General features: G+C 34.7%; 3 protein-coding genes across 3 annotated transcripts; 2 read left to right on the top strand and 1 right to left on the bottom strand.

Moving 5' to 3' along the window:
- Nucleotides 1–45: 45 nt before the first annotated feature.
- LOC111414581 (calnexin-like) lies at nt 46–8,563 on the top strand. The gene is made up of 6 exons (XM_023045969.2): nt 46–251; nt 514–636; nt 695–1,978; nt 7,871–8,008; nt 8,064–8,261; nt 8,317–8,563. Exons 2-6 carry the CDS (start codon nt 562–564, stop codon nt 8,365–8,367), a joined length of 1,746 nt encoding a protein of 581 aa, XP_022901737.1. The 5' UTR covers nt 46–251; nt 514–561; the 3' UTR covers nt 8,368–8,563.
- LOC111414584 (parathyroid hormone/parathyroid hormone-related peptide receptor-like) lies at nt 8,532–14,614 on the bottom strand. The gene is made up of 8 exons (XM_023045971.2): nt 13,952–14,614; nt 13,635–13,861; nt 13,411–13,576; nt 13,202–13,358; nt 13,019–13,149; nt 12,877–12,965; nt 8,862–9,000; nt 8,532–8,805 (listed from the first exon to the last, which is right to left on the bottom strand). The coding sequence occupies exons 1-8, from the start codon at nt 14,105–14,107 to the stop codon at nt 8,617–8,619; spliced, it is 1,254 nt and encodes a 417-aa protein (XP_022901739.1). The 5' UTR covers nt 14,108–14,614; the 3' UTR covers nt 8,532–8,616.
- Nucleotides 14,392–17,699, top strand: LOC111414583 (DNA repair protein XRCC1). The gene is made up of 4 exons (XM_023045970.2): nt 14,392–14,547; nt 14,608–15,575; nt 15,628–15,837; nt 17,429–17,699. The coding sequence occupies exons 1-4, from the start codon at nt 14,497–14,499 to the stop codon at nt 17,673–17,675; spliced, it is 1,476 nt and encodes a 491-aa protein (XP_022901738.2). The 5' UTR covers nt 14,392–14,496; the 3' UTR covers nt 17,676–17,699.
- The last annotated feature ends 429 nt before the right edge of the window (nt 17,700–18,128 follow it).

Genomic DNA, 18,128 nt, shown 5'->3' with positions numbered 1-18,128 from the left:
GTCTAAGTGCTTTAATTTAAAAGAAAGGGATATTTTTAACGTAAATTTATTTCGTAATTCGTTTTATAAAGATTAACGAGATTGTGAACAGGCAAGTTTTAACTAGTTTTAATTCCCAATATCCGTTCGCGCGTTAATTCAAAGTGTCTATGCCATTTGGTGGCTTCTGATTGGTCGACAAGCAAACTGTTTATTCTAGTGTGCATGACACCGTCCGGTTTATAGATCTGCGAAACATCCTTAAAAAGAAGGTAAAAAGGTTTATTTTTTATCTAAAAATTAACGAAGATTACTCATTAAGTATTAGACGATTAATTTATTTCATTATTACGCCTTATTATTGGTACGGAAAAAACATGTTTTGAGGTTATGTCTAATTCAATTATGACAATTAGTTAAACGTCAAAAAATTTTAAAGCGAAAACTAATTTGTTGTTTATAAATAAATCTTTTAATTATAAATGTTATGTAAACGCTTTCGATGAATTAATTGTGATTAATTATATTTTATAGCTTTCAAATTGAATCATATTGAGGCTCATGAAGAAATAGCAAGTTGCCATGAAGGTTCATCACTATTTAGGTTTATTCTGCCTTGTACTTGCCTTAACTTATGCGGATGATATAGATGATTCGGTAAGATGAACAACAATTTATTTTTTTTTAAATTAAAATTTTGATTTTTGTGAATTAGGACGAAGTAACAGTAGAAATTGAAGAAGAACCAATAGAAGAAGTAACATATTCTAGTCCAACACCATCTGATAGCAATAAAGTCTACATAGCAGAACACTTTGATGATGAATCGAAATTTGCAAAAACTTGGGTGAAATCGGAAGCGAAAAAAGAGGGAATCTCCGAAGATATATCTAAATACGATGGTTTTTGGGCGATCGAATCTCCGACAAAGGATGGATTAAAAGGTGATAAGGGTTTGGTGTTGAAATCGAAAGCAAAACATTCAGCGATATCCTCCCGATTATCTCGTCCGTTTATTTTTAACACTAAACCGTTGGTGGTACAATATGAGGTATTATTTCAAGACGGCCAAGAATGTGGTGGAGCTTATCTAAAATTGCTAACGGACGGTGTCGAAACAAAAAACCTGAATCATTTTCACGATAAAACACCATATACTATCATGTTTGGACCTGATAAGTGCGGAACTGATCACAAATTACACTTTATCTTTAGACACGTGAACCCGAAAAATGCTTCAATCGAAGAAAAGCATTGTAAAAAACCAAAGGAAAGAATCGACGATTTCTTTACCGATAAATTGCCCCATTTGTATACGTTAATTTTAAAACCTGATAACTCTTTTGAAGTTATGGTTGATAATAAATTAATTAATTCGGGAAGTTTATTGGATGATTTCACCCCACCGGTTAATCCCCCAGAAGAAATTGACGACCCAAAAGATAAAAAACCCGCCGATTGGGATGAAAGAGAAAAAATTCCCGATCCAGAAGCTGTTAAACCGGAGGATTGGGACGAAGATGCCCCAGCGCAAATTGTCGATGAAAACGCGGAGATCCCCGACGGTTGGTTGGAAGAAGAACCCAAACACATTCCAGATCCTGACGCGATTAAACCGGACGATTGGGACACGGAAATGGACGGCGATTGGGAAGCCCCCCTCATTGATAACCCAACTTGTGCTAATTCCCCTGGGTGTGGTAAATGGGAACCGCCTTTAATTAATAACCCGAAATATAAAGGGAAATGGAACGCCCCACTAATCGATAATCCAAATTATAAAGGAAAATGGAAACCAAAACGTATTCCAAATCCCGATTATTTTGAAGATAAACATCCGTTTAAAATGCAATCAATTTCCGCTGTCGGATTTGAACTTTGGTCAATGTCCGATAATATTTTGTTTGATAATTTGATTATTACAGAGGAGATGAGGATTGCTGATGAATGGGCGGCAGCTACTTTTGAGAAAAAGAGGTTGAAAATTGCCAAAGATTCTGTAAGTAAAACAATAATGATGATAAATTGCTATGTTGGAATTCATTTTTTTTTAACATTTAACAATTAACGTTTAGAATACTTTGTGGGAAAGAATTTTAAAACGTTTAGACTACAGACCCGGTCAATACACCATCTATTTCATCTACATATTGTTCGCAATCGGTGTTTATATCTGGTACTTTAACATATGGATGAAAGAGGTTTCAATTTTTTAAGCCTAATTTCTTCATTGGCTTATTAACTTATTTTTTATTTAATTTACACTGTTGGAAATAATTCACGAGCACACCCTATATAATCTGAACGCGTGAAGATAAATCCATAATATTTGCGAAGCACAAAGCTTTACTGTAGACGAGTTTATTCAGCGAGTTTCGAGTTGTTCCGTCGCGGCATTGTTGACTGAGCCGCCCTTCCAAGTGGAACATTCCGTCGCTATGGAGACCGAAGTGGATGGAAAATACCGGTCGTTTTTAGTGTGGTGTGAGGGACCACATTGTTATCGTACTCTGTGCGCAATGGATGAGCGATCGCATTTCTTAAGTGAGTTTGGGCGAGGAATGTTTGTGGGTATGTACATTGAGGGTGTATCGTTCCGTGAAATTGCGCGTCGCACAGAAGCGAATTAGTTAAAAATCTTGGCCAAAAAGATATTTTTGTCAATTTTTTACTTCAAAATTGGTGGAAATTAAAAAATATCTATACAATTAACAAGGATAAAGTATTTTATGATATACTGCTATTTTACTTAATTGTATCTACCTATATTTTTATATACAGGGTGGTCCGTTACTAATGAAACACAGAGGAACAGGGAATTCCTTACATTAAATTGTCACGATTTAACCCAATTTATGCCAGTAAAATACAGATGATTAAAGTTAATACGTTATCTTCGCTTTTCTTTAATAACTTTGTTTTCTTTTACATTATGGCCATGAAAATTTGTATATTACCATTTTTTAAGACGATAAATAATAATTTGGTATTAGTTTTGATTTATAGTTCAGATGGCGCTGCCTGCCTTAAAAAACCCCTTTCAAGTAGACATATCTTTTTCATCGTTAAAATTTTTGCAACTCACACAACTTTTTTCAGACATCTTTCAGACAATCTTCTCTAAAGTTCTCTGTTTCCAAGATAATCACTGTTTAAGGGCACTTTGCAAAATTTAATTATGTTCAGTAAACATTAATAAATTATCGTTAAAAATGATTTTATTTGGTCAATCTGGGAAGTTACGTTATATGTTTTACAAGTTCGGAATGCGAGTTCGGAAGTTCGCCATTACTCTAATCAACATTTCTTGAGGAATACGAGCAACCTCTTCTTGAATCGTTTGTCGTAGGGCTGGTAGAGTCCTCGGATGATGTTTGTAAACTTCAGTCTTAAGAAACCCCCATACAAAAAAATCACAGGGTATAAGGTCTGGAGATCGTACTGGCTAGTGGATGTTCGCGCAAAGACATGAAGCGTTCTGGAAACAGCTGTCTCAGTTCTTGAAGAGATCTCCTGCTTGTGTGAGCAGTGACCCCGTCCTGCTGAAGCCACACATCCTGTTGAATCTGTATCGCATTGAATAGTGGTGCCATAAAAGTTTCAAGCATTTGAATATATCGATCCGAGTGAACAGTCACTGCCACTCCTCCTTCTTCAAAAAAGTACCGGCCGATGATCCCGACACTGTTTATCACTCACCACACGGTAACACGTCTATGCAGACGCTTTTCATGGAGTTCCCGAGGGTTTTGTGCACTCCAATAATGGTAACTTCCGAACTCGCATTCGGCAATGCATTGATAACGAAGGAAAACATAATAACGTAACTTCCCATTCTGTAGATTCCATTCGTGTTAATACAGTTTCGTTAATTTGTACCATCTATTCAACCTTCAAATTAGGGACGGAGTTTCGCCGCAGCCTGTATAAACTTTACCCATCTGTATCTTCATTATTATTAACAAGTGGACTAAGATAAATTGGGTTAAATCATAATGATTTAATGTAAGGAATTCACTGTTGCTCTGTGTCCATCATTAGTAACGGACCATCCCTGTATAAGACTTATGGTTAATAATTTTCAAGAAAAAATCTTGCAAATATTAAATTGAATTGACACAATAACAACTTTTAATATTTTACCGAAAACTCAGTGTGTCAATTCAATTTTTTAATTTCTTTCTAAAATTATTAACTTTAGAACGCTAACATCTCATACTAAAATTAATTAGTGTTTCAGAAAATAAATTGTAATTTTGGTTAGAAACTTTTTTGTGGACACCTATATTATATCAATTTAATGGTGAAAAAGTATCCCTTTATGTTTATTATCTAACAGCAAATGCGCTCCCCAAACAAACAGCACATCACAGAATTATGATTTTTTTCCGAACTTTATACACAACTACAATAAAAATTTATTTTAAGGTAATACCGCAAGAATTTCTAGCAAAATCTACAATCGTAGGCCTTATACTACAACACGTATACAATATTACTTTTGAACAATGTTAAACAATTTTTTTTTGCCCATCTAAATATCGTAAAATAAATTATTTTCTCAATTTGAACATATGATGTAATCAAACAATATTACAAAAAAACTAATAACCGAATTGTTACTTTCTGTATATTATACAATTCTACTTACCGCCAGCAATAGGTTCTATGATAAATTTTCGAAATACATAAAAAAAGTGTAAAGGAAAAAATTAATTAAAAACCACAATTTTTACCGACGTTTTATCTAGGTGATAACTGTTTACTAAACAATCAATTGACAACTAAAATATTTTGGCGGCGATTGTTACAATAATTATAAAGAAGGTGTTTCAAGGCACCTTGGGGTTTACTTAATCAAATAGCAATAATTACATTTTCAATCTTATTCCTTAAATGTTTCCAATTTTGGCCAAAATTTTTAAAAAATTCGCCTGTGTGCGTCGTCTCGAGCGGTCGTTATCGGCAGTGCAACGGGCATGGCGAGAATGGTCTGAGGTAGGACATAGGTACCTACAGCCGCGGCCGGGACGGCCCTGCGCGACCCCAGCACACGAGGATCGCACTCTTGTGCTCAGCGCTTTAGCGTCGTGTGCGTCCTCCTCGAGGCAACTTGGAGCTGTTTGGCCACCGGCAGGGGAAGACTCACTCACTACGCGAACTGTATGGCGGTGTTTGGTAGATAGTGTAACACCCGAGCACCGCAGCATACGTCACGAGTGGGTCAACGCTAGGCATTAGTGGGTTGCCGAGTAGAGGGACATTTTGTTTTCTGACGAATCAAGATTCGAATTGAGCACCGGTGATGCGCGAATTTTAGTTCGTCGGAGACGTGGTGATCGTCTACTCGAGCAGTGCGTGCAAGAATGCCCTATCCACCGACAACCGAGCATTATGGTATGGGGTGCTATTACACATGGTGGACGTACATGTCTGCTGCGTGTATAGCAGACCATGACGGGTCAACGATACGTAGATGAGGTGCTACGGTCCGTTGTGCTTCCCTACGTTCGGCGGCGTCCAGGTCTCCTATACATGCACGACAACGTCCGAACGCACATCGGGCGTATTGTACAGACCTTTGTGGAAGAGCATCGTATACGAATGCTTCCTAGATTAGCTCGTTTTCCGGATCTGAGTCCAATCGAGCATGTTTGGGAAATGACTGGTCGGAGACTTCAACGTTATCCGGCTTCCCCGGCTAATGCTAAACACATACTGACGCGACGAGCAAAGCGGTGAGCAGAGCGGTGAGGAAAGCGGCGAAAACAAACTATACATATCCAAATGAGTAGAACATAGTGGTGCGGCGCGGCGCCAAGTAGCAGTGTGGTCATAAGAGACTATAGCGGCGCGTTCAAGCAAGTTTGTTTTCTCCGCTCTCCTCTTTGATACAAAATGGATGTTGAAGCTTTAATACATGAAAACGTTACATGAAAAGTTACAAAAATAAAATAAAATGGTTGAGAAATTGCAAGAGGTAACCACTTTTTATGAGTTCGCGAAAACCAGAAATAAAATGTATAAATGCGCATGTGTTGAAAATAAAATAAAGTTACATAGAGGGTGTTCAGATGAAACAAATCCCTTCTGCGAGTATAATTGTCTGCGAGGCAACAACTCTAAAATCTGTTTTTTAAAAATGTATGTAATGTATATAATTTGTATTTTATAGTTAATATTTCCAGGCGTTGAATAGTAAGGTAAGGGAAGGGGATAATAAAATTTGGATTTTTAAATTAATAGAAAAATATAGGATAGGGAATACAAGGATAGGGTGTAGACAGGAGTTGGGTATTGCCGCAGGGACCCCAAAATCTGCGAACAGTGTGTGCGGCTAAGTACACTGATCCTCGGTATTTTGGGGGCATTTGTATAAGGGTGGCTTTAAGGGGAGGACCTGGTCATTATGGCACTCAAGTCTTGTATTAGTTTTTATGAATTTGTCTATTTCATAGCTCTCTAAAAGCTCAAGTTTGTGGCCTTTATTTTGTTTATGTATCAGTGTTACATTTTCTTTAATATCAAAAGTGTGGTTGTGCAGAGATAGGTGTTTACCAAAATTAGAGTTGGGTTTTATTAAATGTTCTCTAATTCTTGTTTTTAGGGCTCTCATTGTTTTGCCAATATATGTGGCTCCGCAAATATTACATTCTAAACTGTAAACACCGTTAAGTTCCAACAAGTCTAGCTTATCTTTTGCATTATGCAAAAGTTTTTGTAAGGTGTGATTGTTTTTGTAAGATATGCTGATTCCATATTTATTGAAAATGTTTCTGATATTGTGAGCTATTTTGCCGGGATAAGTAATTGATCTGTATGTATCAAAGTTTTGAGTTATAGGTTGAAGACCTGTAGAGTTGTTAAGGTTTTGTTTAAAAATGAATTTATTAATTATTTTGTCAATTTGGGATAATTGAGTTTAGTTGTTTATGTTTTTCAATTTCTATAGTAAATTTATGATTTTTATGGAGGTTATTAATGTATTTATGGAAATCATCTATCAAATTGAATCCGTCATCATCCCAAATTATCAAAATATCATCAACATATCTGAGCCACAGGACTATATTATTATTGTTAATGTTATCTTTGTGTAAAATTTTGTTTTCTATATTATTAAGGAATATGTCGGAGAGTAGACCAAGGGGGATCCCATTGGAAGACCCTCATTGTATTGGTAAAATTTATCATTGAATAATGGCGTAGTTGTTCATACAAATGATGAAATTCGCCATGTATATGTCTACTTTTATTTATTTCATGTACATTACAACTTCTCTTCCTTTTATATTTTAATAAATACCAAAATTTCAGGGAAGAATTTTCTAATAGTAATAAATCCATACCTCCTTATTAGACGCGCCACTATGTGAATGCAACTCTTTTATTACCGCGATTCTCGGTCGCCGCTTTCTTCACCGCTCTCCTCGCCGCTTTCTTCACCGCTCTCCTCGCCGCTTTCTTCACCGCTCTCCTCGCCGCTTTGCTCGTCGCTCCAGTATGTGTTTAGCCTAACGTTTTGGTGCTATGGAGGCGAGTTGAGGTGGCATAGTTGGCCATCCCTCTCGCTACAAAACAGCGACTTATAGACTCCATGCCACGTCGTGTAGCGATGGTACGCGAAGCTCACGGGGGATACTCTCGCTATTGATGTTTCATCTCCCAGCAGAGTTGTGCCGCTCTCCATGTGAGAGTAAGTTACACTACTTTAGTACTACTTCAATACCAAATTATATTCCGCTAGACACACGCGTTCAGATTATACAGGGTGTGCTCGTGAATTATTTCCAACAGTGTAAAATCAGCTGAGGTTGGTTTTTTTAAGCCTCATTCCCTTTAATTAGTTTATTAGCTTATTCTTTATTTAATTTTGACATTTTTCTTGTAGGAAAGTATCGTAGAAAAATTAGCTAAATTGACCACAGAATACCCTGCACTTTGGATTGTGTATATTTTAGGGTTGAGCATTCCCGTTATACTTATCTTGTATGTTTGTTGTAAACCTAGTTCGCCTGCTAGTCAAGAGGTAAGCTGCTAAAAATATATCCTTTTAACTTGTATATAAACAAAAAAAATTTTAGTCAAATGCAGAACCGGTTTCAACTAAGAAAAAGACTGACGATTTAACCCCCGATGATATTCCACCGGCGGAACCAATAAATAACGAAGAGGACGAAGATAAAGAGAAGTATTCAGACCAAGAAGGTGAAGAGGAAGAGGAAAAAGACCAAGTTGAAGGTGAAGTTGAGCCGGAAGTTGCACCTGAAATAGTGGAAGAGGTAAAAAATAATTTTCATAAATTAATTTTTATTCTTCTAATTGCTTTGTGTTTAGATACCTCCTAATGTGCCGGAAACGAGGAAACGAAAACCGCGAAAGGAGTAAAATTAAATTGGGTGTAAAACATTTGCACGTTTTTTATTTTTAATATCCGTTCCGTAAATTTTTATAATTTATTAATTTATAAAGTTATTACGATTTGGAGAGTAGATAGATTTGATTAGTAAAAAGGAAGTGTTTAAACTTTGAGTTTAAACTAAATAAAAAGAATTAAAATAAATAAATTTTTTTTCAGAGTGAATACTTTCTTTTATTTATTTATAAATATTTTAGTGATTAAATGATATAAATTAATTAAAACTCGGTGGAACTAAACCAATTTTTAATCCTCGACTCAAAAGATTCCCTGGTTGCATCATCGTGCGATGAATTTCTTGATCTTCGTGGAAATTTGTGCTTGATTTTTAAGATTTCGTATTTATTTTTAATTTCTGTTTGGACTTCCTTGTTTAATAAGCAATAAAGTAATGAAACGAAGAAACCCTAATGAAAATTGAGATTAATTACATTAGTAACATTAAATGTTTTAATTTGCTTACTTGAAACGCTGTGAAAACTTGGTCGTAAAATAACCAGATGTACAACAAAGTTTCGTTCTCACAAAAATAAACTACGATGAATATAACGTAAGGAACACCAAAAAGTAATAGTAATGTTAAAGTTGATCGAATTAAGCGACTAAAAAGAAATAAATTAAAAGTACTTTATAAAATTATTACTAATAACACCGGTCCTAAAAGTCTATGAATTTAGTGCAAGTGTAAAACTAGAACTAACACTATACCTAGATGTAGAATCATTCTGGTTTAGCCGTTTTTAGAGACGTGCGACAAAACTCAAATGATTTTAATTAGTTTTAAAGGTGAAAATTATAATAAATACAGTTTTTGTACTTTATTACTGGTTTATTAACCCTACAGTGAATACGTTGGGCCGTTGTATGTTTTGCTGTAACATTTTAATCATGTATTCTCTGTAGGATTAAGTATAAAATTTAGCTTAACATGTTTCGACTATGAGTCATTCTATTTTAATAATGATGACTTAATAAATACGAATAATAAACCAGTAATAAAGTACAGAAACTATATTATAAGTACGAAGGTTTTTACGGCCGGAGTTAATTAAACTAAAATTAGAACTAACACTAGAAACTTTCAGGGTTACCAGTTTCTGAAGAAGGTTGCAACATGACATCCAAAACGTCAAACCTTTTCTTAAAAGACGCACGGCAAAACCCGAAAGTTTCTAGTGTTAGTTCTAATTTTAGTTTAAGAAACTATATTTATTATAATTTTCATTTTTAAAACTAATTATAATATACTAGTAAATGGATTACACAATCAACATTGATCATACAAATGATTTTAGTTCTAGGTCTAATGTTAGTTTTAGTGATAGTGTAAAACTAGAACTAACACTATAATAATAATAATAATGCCTTTATTAATAAGTCGCAAAAAAAGGAAAGAAAATAATAATACACTCTTAGAAAATAGACTTATTTTCTGGACGAAGTTCAGTTTGGTTATTAACCAACTGCTTTTCCACTTAATCCAGAATATATAGAAAATATATATATAAAGCAAAAATGATAATGTTTTTAACAATACTAATAAACAAAATGAAAAAAAAAAACAAAATAACAAAATACGACGACATGCCAGTATAAAGCGATACATTAGTAACTCATGTAATCATGATGACTCAAGCAGGAGGGAGGATTTTAATTTACTCTTGAACGAAATACAGTTCAATCCTATAAGGTTCATAGGTAGATCATTGTACGTTTTAGCTATCTGGTAGGAAAAGGATCGGTGCGAAGCGCGGCGTGCTACCGTCAATACATCTTTCCTCCTTATATTAATGTTATGGACATCGCTTCTGAAAGATAGACGTTGCAGCAAGTAAGGAGGCCGCTGACTTTTAATAATTTTATAATAAACGCAAGTTGCATGCAGTTTACGTCTGATTTTCATGTTCAACCACCCAGTCTCTGCCAATTTATGACTAATATGGTCATATTTACGAATTCCATAAATAACCCTCAGACAACCGTTCTGAAGGTTCTGGATACGACGCCCACTCGCCTCCGTTAAATTTGGACCATAAACAACGTCGCAGTGATTTAATTTGCTTAGAACCACAGCATAATTTTTAATTTTTTACTTAAGACATCCCTATGGGCATACAAGAGACGCAGGGCGCCATACCCACCCCTCAAGCACCTGGCCACATGCTCCTCAAACCTCAACTGATGATCCAATGTGACTCCTAAAATTTTTATATCATCAGAAACAGTAAGAGGTTCGCCATCCACCACCAATTGACCGGATATCAAAGGCTTAATCGCTCTCCTTGTGACACTACCGCAAAACAGAAGAACAGAAGACTTAAATGGATTTAGCACAAGTTCATGGCGTTTCGCAACATCAGAAAATAATGCTATATCTGAGTTAAATTTTATGCAGGCATCAACCCAATTATTTGGATTAAAATTCAGCAGAAGCTGTGTATCGTCTGCATACAAGTGAATCTGCGAATGCTCGAGAACCTGGTCAAAATCAGATGTATAAATAGAGAACAATAGTGGCCCCAAAATGGACCCCTGAGGGACTCCACGAGTAACAGACAGAGCGCTCGACACTTGACTATTAATCTTCACAACCTGAGACCTGTCCGACAAAAATGACTTTATCAAAATTGCGGCTTGATTTTCAAGACCAAAATAATTAAGTTTAGATGCAAGTATATTATGATTTATTGTATCAAATGCTTTGGTGAAGTCCAACGATAACAAAAGTGCGGCTTGCCCGGCCTCTCTAGAAGCAAATACATCATCAGTAAGGTTCAATAAAGCTGTTGCGCAGCTGAAACCCGAACGAAACCCAGATTGTTGATCTGGCAGTATACTATACCTTTCGCAGTGTGCTCTAAGTTGCTTTTCCAAGACTCTCTCTAAAATTTTTGACATTACTGGGAGGATACTGATCGGTCTGAAATCCCTTAGGGCAGAAGGGGAAGATACTTTAGGTAATGCAATTACTTCAGCCATTTTCCAGGCATCCGGAAAAACTGATTGATGAACAGCAGCGTTTATTACATGAGTAATATAAGGGATGAGAAAAGGGGTACACAAGTCAATCATCCAGATTGAGATACCATCAGAACCCACCGCTGCAGTTTTAATGTTATTAATTATTATAGATACTTCATGTTCATCAACAGGCATAAAAGCTTGCATTATCTGCACTCTAGGGTTTACATTATTTTGATAAAATATGGGTAATTCGGGATCAGTCTGGATATAAAGTGAAGAATCACCGTGAACAAAATAATTATTTAAATCGTTTGGAAGAAAAATGTTAGGCACTTTGTTATCGATTTTTTTATTTATATTTAGAAGTTTAATCTTTCTCCAAAGAGCCTTTGGATCTTTACTACGTAAGGCGTAATCATAGTATGCCTTCTTTTCAGCCCGCACCGTTGATGTTACCAGATTGCGATGCAACTTGTATGAAACCCAGTCTTGAGTTAGCTTAGACTTTTTGAATTTTTTAAGCGCATCATCTCGAATAGACATTAGTAGTTTAGTATTATCTGTTAGCCAGGGACTGGGAGGCTTTGTAAACCGTCTAGTTTTTAAAGGTGCATGCAAATCCATCAGAGTAAGTAAACAATTATTGAAAAAAGTTATTTTATCATTCACATTTTCTTGATCATATATGTTTCTCCACGGAATTGATTTCAGATCGTTCAAGAATTGTGGATAATTAATGTTTTTCACATCCCTGTATGTACGATAAATTGCAGCAGGCCTACCGATATCAAATGCCAGCTCACACTTTACTAGTTCATGATCAGATATATTAGGTACATTTACAACATCAATACTAGTAAACAGCTTATCATTTGTTGTAAAAACTGGATCGAGTAAAGTTTGCGAATTTTGTGTAATTCTTGTGGGTTCGGTGACTAACTGATGTAAGCCAATAGAAGTCGCAAATGAGTGAAGAAGTGTTGTTGAGAGAGAATCAAGCTTAAGAAGATCAACATTAATATCGCCCACGATAATTGTCGAGTGAGATGTAACAATACTCTCACAAAGGGTACTCTCCAGTGTTTCGATAAAAAGAGGAAGATTAAAATTAGGTGGCCTATAAACCACTCCAAAAGTAATACAGAGTTTTTTTCCTGCATCAACGGTAAAAAATAGTTGCTCAATAGAGCAGGAACTGTTTAGAAGCTGAAATCGTATTGAGCTTCTTATGTACACAGCAACACCTCCACCGCGCCCCCACGATCCCTACGAACCAGATTGTAGCCAGGAATATTAACTAAAGAGTTGGATATATTAAGAGTTAACCAGGTTTCCGTCATCGCAAAAATATCAATATTGTTATCAAGGATTAAGGATTTTATTAGATTATACTTGGGAACCAATGAGCTACCTAGAACTAGAATCATTCGGGTTTAGCTCTGCGTCTGAAGACGTTAGTATGGTTACTGCATTTATATATTGCGAGGTATATGAAATTCCCGCTATGATTTTACCTGTATTTATTTTTTCTTTGCTGTAAATTCATTGAATTTACTTTTGTACATAAAACTTTAACAATCATGATGAATAAAATGAAATTTATCTGAAAAACAAAGTTATATATATTTTTATTTTCATTTAAATAATAATACGAACTATAACTGCAATCTCCAAAGGTTTTTGAACCAACATCGAGATGGTTGAGTTAGTTGACATGGTCCAACACATCAAATTATCCAATTGAGCCCTTAAAATCACCCAAGGGATTAAAAATATAAACGGCACACCTAAAAGAATGAAATTAGTTTAAAAATTCGATGTTTTATAACTTATATTTACCCCATCCAAAGCAGTAATAAAAAGTGATCCTATTATTATCGGAAAAAAGCTTTGAATACATTAAATTGTGTAAATACACCCCTTCCATTAAAATTAACATATAATTAGCTAAAATAGAGTAATTCCAAATGCTGATGAATAACTTACAAACCCAATTCTATAACAAAAAATACTTCAAAAATTAATTAATAACAAATACAAATTCATACAAATTGATCGCGTATAAAGTACCCCTTCCCAGGGATATAAATAATATCGGAATAAAATGCGACGTTTTCAAAAAATAAAAATCCTTTTAACAAAAACATGGTTGTTCTTAAAATAAACGAGGCGAAAAGATGCATGTGAAGGCGATTTCTAGCGCAATATAATCTCCTAAAAAATTCAAACATCATCAATTAATCATCGACTTCATCACAACAATGAATCTCACCTCATAGTGAGAAAGATTAACATTGAAACGACCAAAACAATTAAAGAGCACCAATAACCAATATGAGAAATATTTTTCATAATCGACCACCATTTATAATCGGGAGATTCATTTTCGTTCTTTGAAAACTCAACGGCATAACTCGAAGCGTCGTAATAGACCCAACATTGAGTGTAATTCGTTCCTTTCCAATATCCAGATGAGGTACAGAATTTAGTTGCGTTTTTCTTAAATCAAAGTCAGATTTTAAATTTTTTTTGGATAGGTGTTAAATTGGTTGCCTTCATTTCGTTTTGAGAAATTCAAAATTATCTTACCTTGCTTTTTGCTGATGGGCATTCCTGTGAAGCTAATTGGCCTTCTTTCGTAGCTGGCCAACACAAGAACCCATCAAAAACTGGGTCGCAAAAAGCTCCACCCGTTAAAAACTCTGAAATATTTTGTGATAAACAAGCAGCTTCAAAATCAATCATTTTTGGAGTGTTTCTTGCGACGATCAAAGTTGAACTCGAAAGGAATAAGCAAAATCACTTTAATAAAAGCTCGTGGATGTAATTCGATATGGGGACAATCATTTTATGGGTTTATAACAAGATTGGATTAAACGCTTCATGAATTTCCACCAATATTTGCCCACTTAATACAAAAGGAAGCTGTATGATATAATAAAATTGATTGAAATGATGAAATCGAAACTAAATAAATAAATTGTTTATAAAATAACACAATAATTAATTAAATAACATAAATGTGTACTTGGTTGCCTAAGTATAGTGATAATGAATGTTTTGAGGTTATGTTTTTGATAGCTGATTTATTTTAAAGCTTGTTTTAACTTAAAACGTTTTTGATAATCGAAGAAATGCCTAAAATTAATATCGAAACAGTGGTTTCATTTAGCACAGAAGATCCCGTAAGATTATTAATAATTTAATTATTTTTTCCCGCTTTAATAATTTAATTTTTTTATTAGGTATTTCCCGCATCTAATATATTAAATCCTGATCCAACAAAGAAATGGAAAACTCATTCGCAAGGTGAAAAATCAGCAAATATAGTCCTCCAACTAGAAAAAGCCACACAAATCACATCCATCGATATTGGAAATGAGCATTCCGCTTACATAGAAGTTTTGGTATCCCGCTCAAGTTCAAACGATGATTACAAAGTCCTTTTGGTTATGTCTTCTTTTATGACACCCATCGAAGCTCGTCAGAGTTCCAATACAACAAAAGTACGAATGTTCACTTACGATCAATTGTCCTCACCGGAGCGAGATGAAAAATGGGACCGAATTAAAATTGTTTGTACACAACCTTTTAACCGTCACGTTCAATATGGTTTAGCATTCATAAGTTTAACTTCAAACGAAGGTAAATTAGACGCGGTTACACCACATATCGGAAAGTTTTTGGTTCGAAGCGAATCCCCAACAAATTTAGGAGCGGGGAGTTTATTTGCACGAAGAAATGAGTTTGAGGAAAAGAAAACTTTAACGGCGGCTATACGAGAGGCATCTGTACAAGCGCAAAAAAGCCCTCAAATGAGGAATCGTGATGAATTGTTGTATGAAGAGGATGAAATTAAAAAGAATTCAAAAATTGATGCTTTAATTGCTAAACGAGATCAAGAGAAAAAGGAGAAAGAGGCAAGAGAATTTATTGAGAAATTAGAGAAAGAGTCGAAAATGAAAAAAATTAAAGAGGAGGAAGAAAGGAAAAAGAAAATTGCTTCTCCAAATACTTCAAAAAATAGCATGAAATTCAAACCCACAAAAAGAAAAGCGAAAAAACGATCTTTACCATATCAAGAACTTTTAAAAGGAGTCGTTTTTACTATTAGTGGTATTCAAAACCCAGAAAGAGGGAATTTACGTAGTATGGCTTTATCAATAGGGGCTAAATATCGTCCCGATTGGGATAATAATTGTACTCACTTAATGTAAGAATTTTTTAGCTGATTAATTAATGAAATAATAATTGTTTTTATTTAGTTGTGCTTTTGCAAATACCCCAAAATTTAATCAAGTCCAAGGAAAAGGAAAAATAGTTACAAAGGATTGGATCCCGGATTGTTACGCACAAAGAAAACGTCTTCCTTGGAGACGATACGCTTTAGATCGAAACGATCAAAATAAACCAGAAAGTGAGGAAGAAATCGGTGAAGAAATTGATGGTGAATCATCGGATGAAACAAATTTTAAGTAAATACAAAAATTAAGGGAGAATTCTTATACAGGGGTGTCTCAGCGAGACCGGTCATTAGACGTTTCTGGGGTTCTGGCGAAAATAAAAATTTGAGAATTCAGACTTAAGTATTATCAATTACGATCTCTTCGTCTAAAATATTTTCACATTTCTTGCACTTCCGGTTATAATACCGGAAGTCCCCACCAACTTTATTTTTTTAAGTGGAACACCCTGTATATTTTTACATATTTGGATTTGTCTGTTTTTAAGGTTTATAAATAACTTTACTTTTTGCAATTTGACTCGGCCATTCTCGGGTTATTCGAATTTTTCTAGAAAAATCTGCTCCAGTGGACATTTGTTCAAAAAATCATAGAACACTCGATTTTTGAGATATCAATTTAGGATTCAGAACATGCTTAAACAACATGATGGAGTATGTTTTGGTGCCGAGAACGGCTGTCTAGATCGTTTGGTCACTCTACTATGACATGTTAACTTTTCGAAATTTGGAAGCATCGTAACTTCATTTTTTTAAATGGCACCCCCCATATTTTATTACTTAGTCGTCTTCGGCGTCTCATTTTACATCTTTTATATTCCATATGTCCTATGCCTAACATTAATAGTTTGAGAAATAATTAGGGTTTTTTGAAAAATGCTCACATATCATATCGATATTAACCTAGTGTGCCATGGAAAACAAATGTTTAATGACTTATTGATAAACGTCAAAGTCTGATTTACGTTGTTTGATGCTTGTGAGTCTAAAACCAGTTAAAATGGAATTGTGTAAATATTACTTTCGTTATTGTTATCGATTTTAACTCGTTTCAGTACTAATATTAAGGGACATAACAGATAATTATTAGCTCACATGCATCAAGTGACGTAAACAAGTGAGTCTTTGACAAGAACTCATTGAGGCTTGTTTTTCATGGCACACTAGGCTAAATATCCATATGATATGTGTGCATTTTTCAAAAACCCCTAATTATCTCCCAAACTATTAATATTAGGTATGGGACATATGGGATATAAAAGATGTAGAATGAACCACCGAAGACGACTAAGAAATAAAATATGGGGGGTACCATTTAAAAAAATGAAGTTATGGTACTTCCAAAATTTGAAAAGTTAACGTGCCATAGTAAAGTGACCAAACGTTCTAGACAGCAGTTCTCGGCACCAAAACATACCCCATCATGTTGCTTAAGCATGTTCTCAATCCTAAATTGATATCCCAAAAATCGAGTGTTCTCTGATTTTTTGAAGAAATGTCTGCTGGAGCAGATTTTTCTGGAAAAATTCGAATAACTCGAGAACCTTCGAATTAAATTGCAAAAAGTAAAGTTATTTATAAACCTTGAAAACAGACAAATCCAAATATGTAAAAATATACAGGGTGTTCCATTTAAAAAAATAAAGTAGGTGGCGACTTGCGGTATAAGCGGAAGTACTAGAAATTTGAAAATATTTTAGATGAAGAGAACGTAATTGATAATACTTAAGTCTGCATTCTCAAATTTTTTGTTTGGCCAGAACCCCAGAAACGTCTAATGACCGGTCTCGCTGAAACACCTGTATAATTTATTTCTGTTTTAGTGGATCTGACACAGAATTAGAAAATTCACAAAAGAAATTTAAAAGAAACCGGGTTATCGTAGATTCACCAAGTGGAACTCCATCCCCAGTCTTTGAAATCGATGAGAACGAATTAATTCCTAGCAATGTTAACGATAACCTTGAAAATGAAGGTGAAAAAGCGTTGATTATTAAAGAGGCTTTGAGTGTATATGATTGTGATACTGATGTTGATGAAGATTTTTGTTTAAAGACGACAAAAGATTAAAATAAATGATTTCTTGAACTATAACTAGACTTAAATTGTCAAAAATATAACACAAAAAAAATTTTGGGTTATATTTTTGACAACTGATTTATTTTAACGCCTAAATTAATATGGAAAAAGTGGTTTCATCATCATATGAAGTCCCAAAATGAGGAATTGTCTTCTACAAGACAAACTCTACTATAAATTTGTAAACTTTCATTACTGGTGTTTCATAACCCCGGAATTTCTAGTTTTAGTTCAGACCTTTGATTATATACAGGATGTATCTGAATGACGTGCCCAAACTTCAGGGGGTGATTCTTTAGGCAATTTTAAGGGTACTTTCTCATATAAACTATCAGCGATTTCGACTCCCCTGCGGAGCTACGCTCCTTCAAAAATGGCGAAAAATTTTGGTTTATTTTATTTTTCCCGAAAACCATTAACACCAAGAAAATGAAATTTGGGAAA

The sequence above is a fragment of the Onthophagus taurus genome, chromosome 11 (genome assembly GCF_036711975.1).
Source record: "Onthophagus taurus isolate NC chromosome 11, IU_Otau_3.0, whole genome shotgun sequence".
Taxonomy (NCBI): domain Eukaryota; kingdom Metazoa; phylum Arthropoda; class Insecta; order Coleoptera; family Scarabaeidae; genus Onthophagus; species Onthophagus taurus.
Note: the sequence above shows the minus strand (reverse complement) of the source record. Positions and strands in the feature narration are given on the sequence as shown.

What these genes read in the sequence shown, in the direction of transcription:
- LOC111414581 (XM_023045969.2), top strand. Translation starts at nt 562, where the DNA reads ATGAAGGTTCATCACTATTTAGGTTTATTCTGCCTTGTACTTGCCTTA. An exon ending in CGGATGATATAGATGATTCG is followed by an intron (nt 637 to 694) that starts GTAAGATGAACA and finishes TTTGTGAATTAG; the next exon opens with GACGAAGTAACAGTAGAAAT. An exon ending in GTTCGCCTGCTAGTCAAGAG is followed by an intron (nt 8,009 to 8,063) that starts GTAAGCTGCTAA and finishes AAAAAATTTTAG; the next exon opens with TCAAATGCAGAACCGGTTTC.
- LOC111414584 (XM_023045971.2), bottom strand. Translation starts at nt 14,107, where the DNA reads ATGATTGATTTTGAAGCTGCTTGTTTATCACAAAATATTTCAGAGTTT. An exon ending in ACTTTATACGCGATCAATTT is followed by an intron (nt 13,359 to 13,410) that starts GTATGAATTTGT and finishes TTTTTGTTATAG; the next exon opens with AATTGGGTTTGTAAGTTATT. An exon ending in TTATTACTGCTTTGGATGGG is followed by an intron (nt 13,150 to 13,201) that starts GTAAATATAAGT and finishes TCATTCTTTTAG; the next exon opens with GTGTGCCGTTTATATTTTTA.
- LOC111414583 (XM_023045970.2), top strand. Translation starts at nt 14,497, where the DNA reads ATGCCTAAAATTAATATCGAAACAGTGGTTTCATTTAGCACAGAAGAT. An exon ending in AATAATTGTACTCACTTAAT is followed by an intron (nt 15,576 to 15,627) that starts GTAAGAATTTTT and finishes GTTTTTATTTAG; the next exon opens with TTGTGCTTTTGCAAATACCC. An exon ending in TCGGATGAAACAAATTTTAA is followed by an intron (nt 15,838 to 17,428) that starts GTAAATACAAAA and finishes TTTCTGTTTTAG; the next exon opens with TGGATCTGACACAGAATTAG.